Source organism: Crotalus tigris, unplaced genomic scaffold (assembly GCF_016545835.1).
Source record: "Crotalus tigris isolate CLP2741 ecotype Arizona unplaced genomic scaffold, ASM1654583v1 scf7180000018585.330925593:3314079, whole genome shotgun sequence".
Lineage (NCBI taxonomy): Eukaryota > Metazoa > Chordata > Lepidosauria > Squamata > Viperidae > Crotalus > Crotalus tigris.
Genome location: NW_024097088.1, coordinates 354,541 through 366,120, shown reverse-complemented (window position 1 = coordinate 366,120; position 11,580 = coordinate 354,541). Strand labels below are relative to the sequence as shown.

Sequence of the window (11,580 nt, the reverse complement as noted above, 5' to 3'; positions counted from 1 at the left end):
TTTTGCAGCAACCTCCTGGCCACGGGGTTGACATTTGGGGGCTTGACAACTGACTCACATTTATGACGGTTGCCGCGTCCCCAGAGTCACGTGATCCCCCTTTTGCGACCGTCTGACAAACAAAGTCGAGGGGGAAACCAGATTCACTTCACAACCAGGTTACTAACTTAAGAACTGCTAACAAATGTGGAGGGGAAAATTTGTAAAATTCGGGCAAAACTCACTTCACAAATTTCTCACTTAGCAATACAAATTGTGGGCTCAGCTGTGCTTGTTTTTCATTTATTTTCCAGAGAGTTTTTTTTTTTCCCCAATGGCCTTTACCCCTTTCTTAGGCATCTAAATAGATGAATTGCAGATGGACAGACTTTGTTTAAAAAAAAAAATAAACCAGTGTCTGCTATTCTCTCTCTTTCTCTCCCTCCCTCTCTCCCTGGACCGCAAAGGGGTCTTTGCAAAGCCAAGCCACCTTTAATGTAGAAAGCAATCTTTACAAGTGATTTAGAAAAGAGCAAATTGTAACAAAGGAACTAAATAAAAAGTCCTTACACGCGTTGGCATTTTTCTGGGTGCTCTGAGACACTCAAAGCTACTATCCCAAGTGTGCTTTTTCAAGGGGCAACTGGACTTCCTTGTTTTTCTTTGAAGTTGTTTCACTTCCCCTCCAAGAAGCTTTTTCTGCTCTGAAGAAGCAGCAGCTGAAGAAACTTCTTGGATGAAAAGCAAAACGTCTTCAAAGAAAAACAAGGACGTCCAGTTGCCCCTTGAAAAAGCACATTTGGGACAGTAGCTTTGAGTGTCTCATGTTTTTCTGCCTTTTCTCTTGAGCAACTCGACTTCTTTCCTAAAAAAGCATGGCTTCCCTTAGTGACAAGACGATGAGTGTCTTGTCACAATCTTAGAGCCAGACAAGTCACGAACGATGGGTTGCTTAGTCAAGATTGCCCATCCAACATGTTGCACAGCTGTTGAGTTCTGTCTTAAAGTAGCTTGGACAAAACCATCACGGGAGAGGGGGAGAGGTGTTGACAGTGGTAATGCCCTAACTCTGCATGTCATTGATCAGGAAAGCTGGTTGGAACTGCTATAAAACATGGTCACATAGTTTTGGCCACACTGCTGAAGTTTGGCAGCGCACTTATATGAAAAATCTACTTTTGTCGCTCAGAACAGGCAAAACTTTCAAAGGGAACTCCCTTCCCCCTGCTCCACCTCCTCAAATGGGGAAGTTCTCACCTACTTTGCAAATTCACACACTGAAATTGCCCCACCCCATTGAACTGGCACAGATTTCTCATTTTTACTGGCAACTTTAAGACTTGTGGAAAGCTGGCTGAGGAATTCTGGGAGTTGAAGTCCACAAGTCTTAATGTTGCCAAGGTTGAGAACCCCTGCTTAAGGGATCTTGACTTTCTCTGACCCCAACCCACCTCCCAGTAGTGAAGCTTGAAACAGAGGGAGGGGTGCTGATGATTGCCAATTTCTCATCCTTACTCTCAGTATTCAAGACCACGCGTGCACGCAGCGTCCGCCTGGAGATTCCCCCACCCCGCTCACCTGTTTTACTCAAAAGAGGAAGCTGCAAACAACTTCTGAATCAAAGATGCAACAAAATTCTTAAACTAGGTGCGTCCTTCACCCCTTCCCTTCTATAGAGGGTTGCGCTGCAATACTTGTCAGGACAGCTTACAAAAATGGTGCTTTCCCCTCCCCAAGAGGTTTCCCCTTGCCTCTTATTACGATGACGTCCCCTTGACATGGAAGTTGTGCAGTAAAAAGGGAATACAGGCAGCCCTCGACTTATAGCCGTAATCGAGCCCAAATTTCTGTTGTTAAGCGAGGCAGTTAAGTGGGTCTTGCCCCCTTTTACGATCTTCCTCGCCCCAGTTGTTAAGCAAACCGCTGCAGTTGTTCAAGTTGGTCACCTGGTGGTTAAGTGAATCTGGCACCCCCATTTATTTTGCCTGTCGCAAGGTTGCCAAAGGGAGAATCACGTGACCTTGGGACACACTGTGACCATCGCAAATATGAACCAGTTGCCCAGCGTCCAAATTTTGATCGCGTGACCATGGGGAGGCTGAAACGTCCGTTAAGGCTGAAAAGCGGTTCCTAAGTCACTTTTTTCAGCGCCGCTGACTAAATCAACTGTTATAAGTTCCCTGGACTGCAAGGCGATCCAACCGGTCAGTCCTAGAGGAGATCAATCCCGACTGCTCTTTAGAAGGCCAGATCCTGAAGTGGAAACTCAAGTACTTTGGCCACCTAATGAGAAGGAAGGACTCACTGGAGAAGAGCCTGATGCTGGGGAAGATGGAGGGCAATAGAAGAAGGAGACGACAGAGAATGAGGTGGATGGATGGATGGAGTCACTGAAGCAGGAGGCGTGAGCTTGAATGGACTCCAGAAGATGGTAGAGGACAGGAAGGCCTGGAGGAACATTGTCCATGGGTTGTAATGGGTCGGACACAACTTCGCAACTAACAACAAGAAGTTGGGAACTACTTGTGTCCCTTAAAGAGTGCAAGATTGTTTTTTCTTTACATGAGAAAACAGGCTGCATGTTGTGCAAACCACACACACAGAAGTGACACAAGGACACCGTTTTGTTCACAAGTCTTTTTTTTTCCATTTATTTATTTACTTTTTCCAGTTTTGTACTTCAGCATTCAAGTTCGGATAGCCATCCCCCCGTAATTCTTATATGCACTTTAGCAAAATGAGTCTGCCTTTTTTCTTTTTTTTTTCTACATTTTTGACAACATAACTCGCAATTTTCAACTGGGAACAGATCCTTTCTGTATTAGCCAATGGTATGTATGTATTGCTTAAATAAAAGCTTTCGCTTCTTTGGATACGCCGTCTCCATTTTTAATCGGTCGTCTCTGATCTATTTTTCCTTCCCACTTTTCTCCCCACCCCCCTTTTTGTTTTAGCTCCCTTTTCTGCTCTTCAGTTCTACCCTTCGGATGAACGCTAGTTCCTACCGCAGCAGTAGAGGCCAACGAACAAACCAGATACTGCCAGTTGTACGAGAAGGAGACAACTGACACCGGTCCACATTTGCCAAAAGAAAATGCCAACAAGAAGGAGAGAAAGGTAAAATCTAGGCCGCTTCTTTAAAAAGTAGAAGTGGCTAAGTTCCTCCTAGCATTCTCCTAACAGGAAACCTTTTTTTTCCTCTTCTCTAATTAGATGTTTCGTTTTGACTACCAAGAACACGCGTTGCATATGAATTTGGGGCACAATATGTGGTCTCTACATATATATATATACATCTTTGGCCTGATGGAAGACTTTTATAAACGCCTGTTATCTGTCTGCTCTGAACATCTGGCTACGCTTACATGATGTGGCCTTTCAGCTCACAGATCTGTTTTAATTACCAATATAAAAAAGCAGAGTAGAAAAAATGGAAACGGACCCACTCCCCCTTCCCAGAGGTGTGGTACAACACAGCTGGCACTGCTACAGAGAAGTTTAGCCAGGAAAAAGCCAAACATACTGTTGGTTGAATATACAGACAATGGGCAGAATTCCTCAGCGGGGAAGAGGTCATAGTTGGGTAAAGGAACACATGCTTTGCATGCAAAAGACCCCTGATGTGGATCCCTGGCATCTCTCGACTTCCCGAGAATGGCCCTAGCAAGTCAACACAACCGCCTCGATGCACAGAATCTTAGGCTTAACTGTACGATCTACACATGGGGTTTTTCTCTCTTCTAACCTTTGGGTATTTCAAGCGCAATAGAGTTGGTACAGAACGGGACAACTCGCCACAGCCAACTCATCGTGGCCAACAACGCGAGACAACACAACCAATAAAAATAAAATAAAATGAATTTCGACGGAACCGTGACCCATCATCAAAAAAGAAAAGTCAATCCAGAAATACAAGAGTGAACAATATTTACGGAGGTTCTCGGTCCTCCAGATCATGGTAATCCCAGAGATGTTTTTGTTTTTTCAAAAAGCAACTGAAGAAGCTTCTTGGATGAGAAGTGAAACGTCTTCAAAGAAAAACAACAAAGACCAGTTGCCTCTTGACCTGGATGATTGAGAATCTCCGTAGACGTCTTCAAGGGAAAACAAAAAGTCCAGTTGCCTTTTGAAAAAGCACCTTTGGGAGAAGAGTTACAATAATTTCAAGGAAAACAGGGTCACCAATCATCCAAGTAACTGAACGGAAGGATTAATACAGCATTGAATTGACCCATGGTGATTTGGCTGCAGCAAGTTGTCCTAGACCCAAGTTGGTAGACATCCTGCTCCGCAGTAGGATTTTTGAAGGTCTGAAGGGCAACAGGGCTGGGTCTTCCTCAGACAGCCCTTGCTACTCCTTCATCCTCAGCCTTGGTGGCCTGGAGACAGGAACCCCGTGGAGACTTTGTCTGGGCCATTGTTGCTCAGGGAAAGAACTAAACCAGGGCACAAGAACTTAAGTCTTGACTTTTGGGGAAGACTGCGCTGTTGATCATGGTCTGGGGAGGCAGTAACAGTCACTGTTGCTCTTTGCACCTGATGTTAGGTAGTCCTTCCATTGGACTATCTAAAATTTACATTAAGGCATAACCATTTACCAAATTCATACAAAAAGACTTTGGGGAAGGGAAGTACTTCACAGGTTTATCAACTGCCACATCTTGAAAACCTGGTAGCTTTTGTTCCTTAACGTAACACTCGGGACAATTATTTTTTGTTTTGGTTTTTTTGTTCATAGAATCTGCAATACATAACATTTTTCAAACATCTATGTGGGGTAGCGGAATTCCTCCGAGACACAGTATTTCAAGATGGAGATCAGTGGCAGGACAGCAATAGAAAGACAACGAAACAGACAATTTTTACACCTACAGTAACGTTTCCCCATAATTGGCTGAAAGAAAGAAAGAAAGAAACTTCCACCTAGGTGAGAAAATGATTTCTAGTCCAAGTACAGCCACCATTTCCCCACTATTTTATCTAAAGATGCATCACTATAACCCTAGTCTAATGTTTGATGTACTTGACTTGTCCTTTAAAAAGAGAGACGGTAGTTGGAAAGAGGCTGTGATGTAGATTCATCTGTGTGGTTGAGTTTCCCCTGGACTTTTCTGCTCCATAAAATTTGGAAAACAGAGATGCAAGACCAGACCTCACTTTCTAGTACCTAGAAGCCACCTCAAATATGGAGAACCTTCAACATTATTTCCCTACGTAGCTCTTGGTCGAACAGTGAGTCCTTCATAGGAGAATCCCTCCGTAGCAGAATCCCATCAAAGAAAAGTCATCTCAGTGGCTTCCTTAAATAAGCTGCAGTCCTCCTTTGATTTCCTCTGTTGACCCCCCCCCCAAGTCCTAATTTAACATGGGAGGAGATGGGGTGGGATAAGAGAATTTAGTACGTCCAAAATATACACATTTCTTTAAAGGTCTTATGCTTGTGGAGTGCAAATTATGAAGCTAAACCAAACCATCTGGACTAGCATTTATAACCATCTCATATTGACGCTCCACTGAAATCCATGGGATTCACCTCCATCATGGATAAATATGGGGGTCTCAGGATAACATTTCAAAAAATTTCCTTAAACCCCTATAGATACAGCTGGTAGTGCTCCCGACATTAAGAGATTCACCCAGAAATTTCCGTGACATAGAGCAGCATCCATAGAGGGTCCAATGTGCCTCAATCAAATGAAGTCTTTTGATCTGGTGGGCTCACAGAATGTGGTCAAAAAGCGTCAGTACGGCAGGTATGATTCTGTCCATTCTTTTTTAAGTACTGTGACTACCATCTGGGCTTTTTTGACCACACCATGTAAACCTCTTCTAGCTCTGATGATTACCACACTGAAACCTACCAGAAGAGTCCCCTACAAACATCACAAAGGATTAGTTTGAAAATGAAATCTGAATTAGGTATTTCACCCACATTTCCCTCCCCCCAACACCGTGTATACATATCATGGACCGATTACATGCACTAAAGAGAGAAAAAAAATACTATAACCTTGCATGTGAAAATGTACACCTTGCTACAATGGTGAAATGCACGGCTAATAGGACTTAGGTTGAGAATGACCAACATGGGCCAACATTTAAGCTCATTTCTTGCTCAGCTCCGCAGTAGAGGGCTGTTGCTGCTCCTCTGGGCTAGCACCGATAGTGGTTACAATCAAAATTGTCCCAAAATAAGGCTAGAAAGTCCCCTTGCTTCACTTCCTCTGGTGCCCCTGCCGAATATAACAATAAACTGGGGAGCCAGCTAAATTTAAGACATATCAGGGATCAAGGTTTGTTTAGGGAAAAGAGTGAAAACAGCCATGTGGCCTTTTTCTGTGAATACCCGTTTCCCCCAGAATCATCTTTGTACAACGATGTAGAGCAGAGATGTCCAACCTTGGCCAGTTTAGGACTTGTGGACTTCAAATCCCAGAATTACTGAGCCAGCCATGCTGGCTATGGAGTTCTGGGAGTTGGGAGTCCACAAGTGTTAAAGTGTCCAAGGTTGGAAACTCTTGGTGTAGAGCTAGAGTGGTCTTCCCCTTCATGAGTCAAACAAAAGGAGAACATGAACAGTAGCAAGGATCTTACCACTGTTCTTAGGTCTCCCCTTGTGGTTTATTACTGAGGCAAGGAAATTAAGCCCAACTAGTGACTGCGTAGGCACAGTGGGAAAATCAACTAAGTTGGTTTGATATGAACAGGATGGAGGGCTGATGGGAACTGCTATCTCATCCTACCCCCATGGATGGTTTCATCTTCCCAGAAATGGCAAAGCAATCTTGTTCCTTACTTTCCTCGGGAATATCCCAGGAATCAGGCCAATAGGAGAATTCACACCCAGGAAAACCCATCTTGGCTAGCAACTCAGTTCCAAGTGGTCTTGTTCTCAGGGTTTTCCTAGGAGAAGGACCTTGAGGCTTTCTGATGTACCAAGAGGTGCAAACAGAAGAGTGTCCTCCATGTATAGGAGGAAGTTGTAAAAGTCAGGTTCCATCTAGGTTAGAAACTCAAACGCCCAACATCTTCTCTTCTCCTGGAAAAGGACCTTCAAACACTGGGCTACTGAATAAACATGGCTGCCCACAATCCAGCTGAGCTCAGATTTGAGACCTTGGGGAAACACCAGGCCTGAAGTATGAATCAGTGGGATGTGATGACCCAGCCCATAAAATACCAGAAGAGAGATGCTACTCGCTGGAGAACATTTGCACCACCAGACCTTGAAAACCTGAAGGCGCAACATTTCAAAATAACCATCGCTTGCATTTCCTGAACCCAAACCACCTCCCTTTTCTGGATTTTAGCCCTCTAATTCTGTACTTATCTGGATGTCTCCCTTCACATTGAACTCCAGTATAGGGTTGGTATGCAAGTGAATCATCACACTCCTTGGTACACCCTTTCCCCCCCGCCTTGAGCTGTTCTCTTGAAATTCAAGCTTTGGAGCCTTCTGCAAAAAGTTGGAGAAAACCACTACGAAGCTGGCAGCCCATGCATTCTGTCCAAATGGACCGGACGGGTCAGCACAGCACAGTACAGCAGCCTAACAAGTGAGGTCCAGGTTCCACTTTAGCCTCTTGCTGTGTATTTACACAGGTCCCTGGTCCTACTCAAAGCAAAACAACAACTGAAGATGGTCCATAGCTGAAGTGAAGCCCAGTTCTGTGGGGCTACGGTGTCTTCTTGGCCCGACCTATTAAGACTTTGCATGGGTCTTGTTCTCTCTTGAAGCCTTTCTCCTTCCTCAAATAGCTCACCAGGACCTCGGTGGAAGTGCTCTGTGTAACCAAGAGCTGAACTTTGGCTAAAACTTTCCACCTAGTCTATTTTGGGCTGGTCATCTACAGGCACTTCAACTGTTCTCACCCGTTCTCTGCTACCTTCTCTCCCCAACCCCGTCCCATCAAAATGTCATTCATGAACATCTCTACGTCTACCATGAAACACCACTTGGAAGAACCTTTGCATTTCATATTCAACCTGACCAAAGCTCGGACATGACCCATGGCAAATGTAAACCTACGATTCTTCACAAAACGATATATTTAAAAAATAAAATAAAAATAAAAACCCGAAAAAACATTATTATTATTTTTCAACCAGTCTACAAGCCTAACCACAATAAAGAAGCCTGCCCTAGTCAGGGGAATGCACATTTAAATAGCTTTGGAATCCAAATTAAACGTTTTGTAAAAGCTAAATTACAAATTAGGTGAGAGGAGTGTGTGCGTGTTTGTGTGTGTGTGTGCGCGCGCTCTTGTGTGTGACATGTTTTGTTTTGTTCTGTCAACAATTGGTTCTTTTTAAGCCAAAGAGCTGAGATTTCAGACTTTTGCGTTTTCTTGAGGCGGTGGAGCTTCTGCTGTCTGTGGTTCTAGGACAGAATATTTCACTAGGGAAGAAAAAAAGAAAAAAATTAGCCTGGTCTTCTAGGAAAATACAAAACACACTAACTTGCTGCAACTATATAATTTCAATGGCTTTGCAGTTGTAGAAGCCCACCTTATATGCTCTCTCTCCAGTTGTTCTGGAGGATGCTATTGATCGGTGTTGCTCAACCTTAGCAACTTTTAAGATGCATTAACTTTTATCTCCCAGAATTCCCCAGTCAGCATAAATACAGCTGTAGACACATCAGTTTGTGCTATTACTATCTCAATGAGCTAGGAAGTATTTATAGAATTGCCTGGCTGGATGGCTAATACAATAGAAGCATCATTTCTTGTAGCAGGTAGTTGTGAAATTCCAGAACAGGGGCAGATAATCTAGTTCTCTCCAGATGTTTCAGCCAACAGTGCCACAATTGCTTGCCCTGCTGTTGAGTATTAATGGTAGTGAAGGTCCAAAACATCTGGAGAGTTTCAGGTGACCTGCATTTGTACTAGAATTGCTTTCCATGTTATATTAACTTGCTTCCAGAGGGATTCAAGAGCCAAGCTTGCCAACAGATGGAAATTCCATTCATGGGAGATCCAAACTCAAATGAAAAATGAATTTCCTGACACGAGAGCCATTAAACACTGGACTAGCCTGGCTCCTAGAGTTGTAAAGGCTCCATCACTGGCAGTTTTCAAGCAAAGTTTTAACCATCATTTGGGGTCTGAGAATTCAAGCCCCGGACAAGGGGCTGCACCAGAAGACTTCTAAGGTCTCTTCCAACACTAGGCGTCTACAACATGCATATCATTAGAAAAGAAATATTTTGATATTCCTGAATTGAGTACTCCTGGGTCACCAAAGGAGTCTCATATTCTTCCTTCATTCGTAAAAACAGTCACAGGACCATTTCAGTTATTTACACAGCCACACAACAGCTTCTAACGTGGTACATTTCTCTTATTTTCCATCATGGACATACCCAGCATTTGGATACACCTTGGGACTCTTTTTTTTGTGACATAATCTCTACTGGAGACCACATACTTCTCAGATGTTTAGATTCCATTATGAACAGAGAGCTGGCCCCTTCCACGGTTGTGGATTTTACAGGCTGTAAGCAAGGACAGACAATGTGATGGGAGGCTTGAGTGGGAAGAGGCAGGACACCTTGGGAAATCCAGACGAAGGCCTGAAGACCTACTAAGAGCTTACTTCCAGCAAAACCTTCTGAAGAAGCCTAAGACATCTGAGCGGAAGCCCGAGTTATACTTGGAAACAAAAAGGACAGTTGCAACTTGTGGTCTACACAAACATGCTGCAGCTCTCCTCCTGGGCTGTCACACCAAAGTTGGGACACAGTGTGTCACCCTTGTGACATGGTGTGCACCCTTAAGGACACGCACTGACTCACCTTGTGGCTCTTCGGTCACCACCGCTTCCATGTTTTCTCCTTTCACATATTCTGCATTCAGGCCCTCTAAAAATAGCAAAGAGCAGAAGAGACTTGACACCCAACATTAAAACTGGCACAGAAGTTGTGAGACGACTGAAGCTTACGCAGAAAACCAGAAGACACGTCTAGTAAGTGCTGTCCTGAGAGACACAGCCAGGATAGCAACGAAACAACCCTGTGGTAGGCTTCCTTCCCCTAATTTACAGCATAAGATTAAATCTCTATTTGCAAACTCATTACACTCCTTTTAGATGGCTGCAGCACCCAACAGAGGAAGAAAGAAATGGAATACTTTTTGCTCCATTTGACTAAAGGGCAAACCAAACAGAGGTTTGGGTTTCAAACGGTATTTTTTTTATGCTCCTTCTCTGACATTGTTTGTTTTTTAAACCTCCAACTTGAATTCCAAAACAGGTGAGGAATTCATGATGTTGATGAGCTGTCACGCCCAGCGTGGCCTACAGTAGAGACCCCCAACCTTTTGGGCACCAGGGACCAGTTCCATGGAGAGAGGTTTTTCCATGTCTGGAGGGTGCGTGGTTTTGTGTGCTGCCTGCACCCCATGGATGGGGCTTTGCTTGTTTGTGCAGACCAGTTGCTGGCACGCTGTGGCCCAGTACCGGTCCACGGATGGGGTTGGGGACCCCTGGCCCATAGGACTTGACAGCCTCTTCCCAACCTCACCTAAACAATTTCTCCCTCTTTCTTCCTTTAAAATATTTGCATTCATTCCTGCTTTTTTTCCCCTTTCAAACAGATCTAACAAGTGAGATCAGGCTTGGACCACACTAGGAAGAAACTGGGAGCTGGAAATGAGTAAAATCGCCTCCTTTGCTTGTTTCTGCCATTAAACCAGGCCAAAACAGGGCATCAGAAATGCCACATATAAGCCTCACTGAGAGGCTGTTTTACCCCATTTCCATAAAAACGTCCCTTCAGGAGCTGCTGTGCATAGCTGTGCATCCAAAGTCTGACATTATCCCAGCATGCCACGTCTGATGGCTGAAATTAATCCTCCGTTATAATTAACTTTAATTTCCTGTTGCCTTTTCAGGGCATCTGAGTGCCGCCTTTATCCAACGCTTTTCTAGACCTAAGGATGTTCCTTCTGGAGATTGTGTATTTCTACGTGCACATTACAGAGAACACATTCACATGTACAAACATATGCCCCGCTATGTTTAATGTCCTTTTTTCGTCATTTTTATTATAGATTTATTATAGATTATAACAACGGTCAATGAGAAGAGCCAAGTCAACAAAATCCCATTGCGGGCTTTGTTGGAGAAGAGATTGAGACACCCCCCCCCCTCTGGGTAAAGCAACTGGATTTTGAGGGATCTTTTCACCAGGAGTCAGATCTCCTGCATGGGGGGGGGGGAGAAATTAGAGACACTTACGTTGTATGCTAAAGCAGAATTTCTTTTGCTGGTAGGAGATGTAGCTGCTGACAGCACCGATTAAGGCCATGGCAAGGCCACTGACAATGCCAGCAATTGTCCCGGTTTCCACCAGGGCACCTGTAGAAATGGAGGACAAGTTGAACGTTACGGATGATGATCTGCATCCTAGATGTTTACTAAAAGTCCCCACTAAGTTCTTTTCTCCGTTCCTGCCACACCTCTGTTCTACTATGTCATTATTTTGGCTATCAGGTGAATGGACCCACTTCTGAAGTCTTCCCCCATCTGACAGTCCATGGACTCATTTGCTGTAACTCTCAGGATCTCCAGCCTATAAGACCAATGGCTACGGATAATAGG

General features: G+C 44.1%; 1 protein-coding gene and 1 long non-coding RNA gene across 5 annotated transcripts in view; one reads left to right on the top strand and one right to left on the bottom strand.

The window, feature by feature from the left end:
• The first annotated feature begins 750 nt into the window (after positions 1-750).
• LOC120313136 lies at positions 751-4,879 on the top strand. The gene is made up of 2 exons (XR_005558066.1): positions 751-1,626; positions 2,934-4,879. It is a non-coding gene; the product is annotated as an uncharacterized LOC120313136 (long non-coding RNA).
• The window catches only part of CD99L2 (CD99 molecule like 2), a 27,984-nt gene continuing 19,005 nt past the window's right edge, over positions 2,602-11,580 (bottom strand). For all 4 annotated transcript variants that reach the window (XM_039354685.1, XM_039354684.1, XM_039354686.1 and 1 more), the window contains 3 exons: positions 11,218-11,337; positions 9,776-9,841; positions 2,602-8,377 (listed from right to left, as the gene is read on the bottom strand). In XM_039354685.1, coding sequence (XP_039210619.1) covers positions 8,310-8,377; positions 9,776-9,841; positions 11,218-11,337 — 254 coding nt within the window. In that variant the 3' untranslated portion in view covers positions 2,602-8,309. The remainder of the gene's footprint in view (positions 8,378-9,775; positions 9,842-11,217; positions 11,338-11,580) is intronic.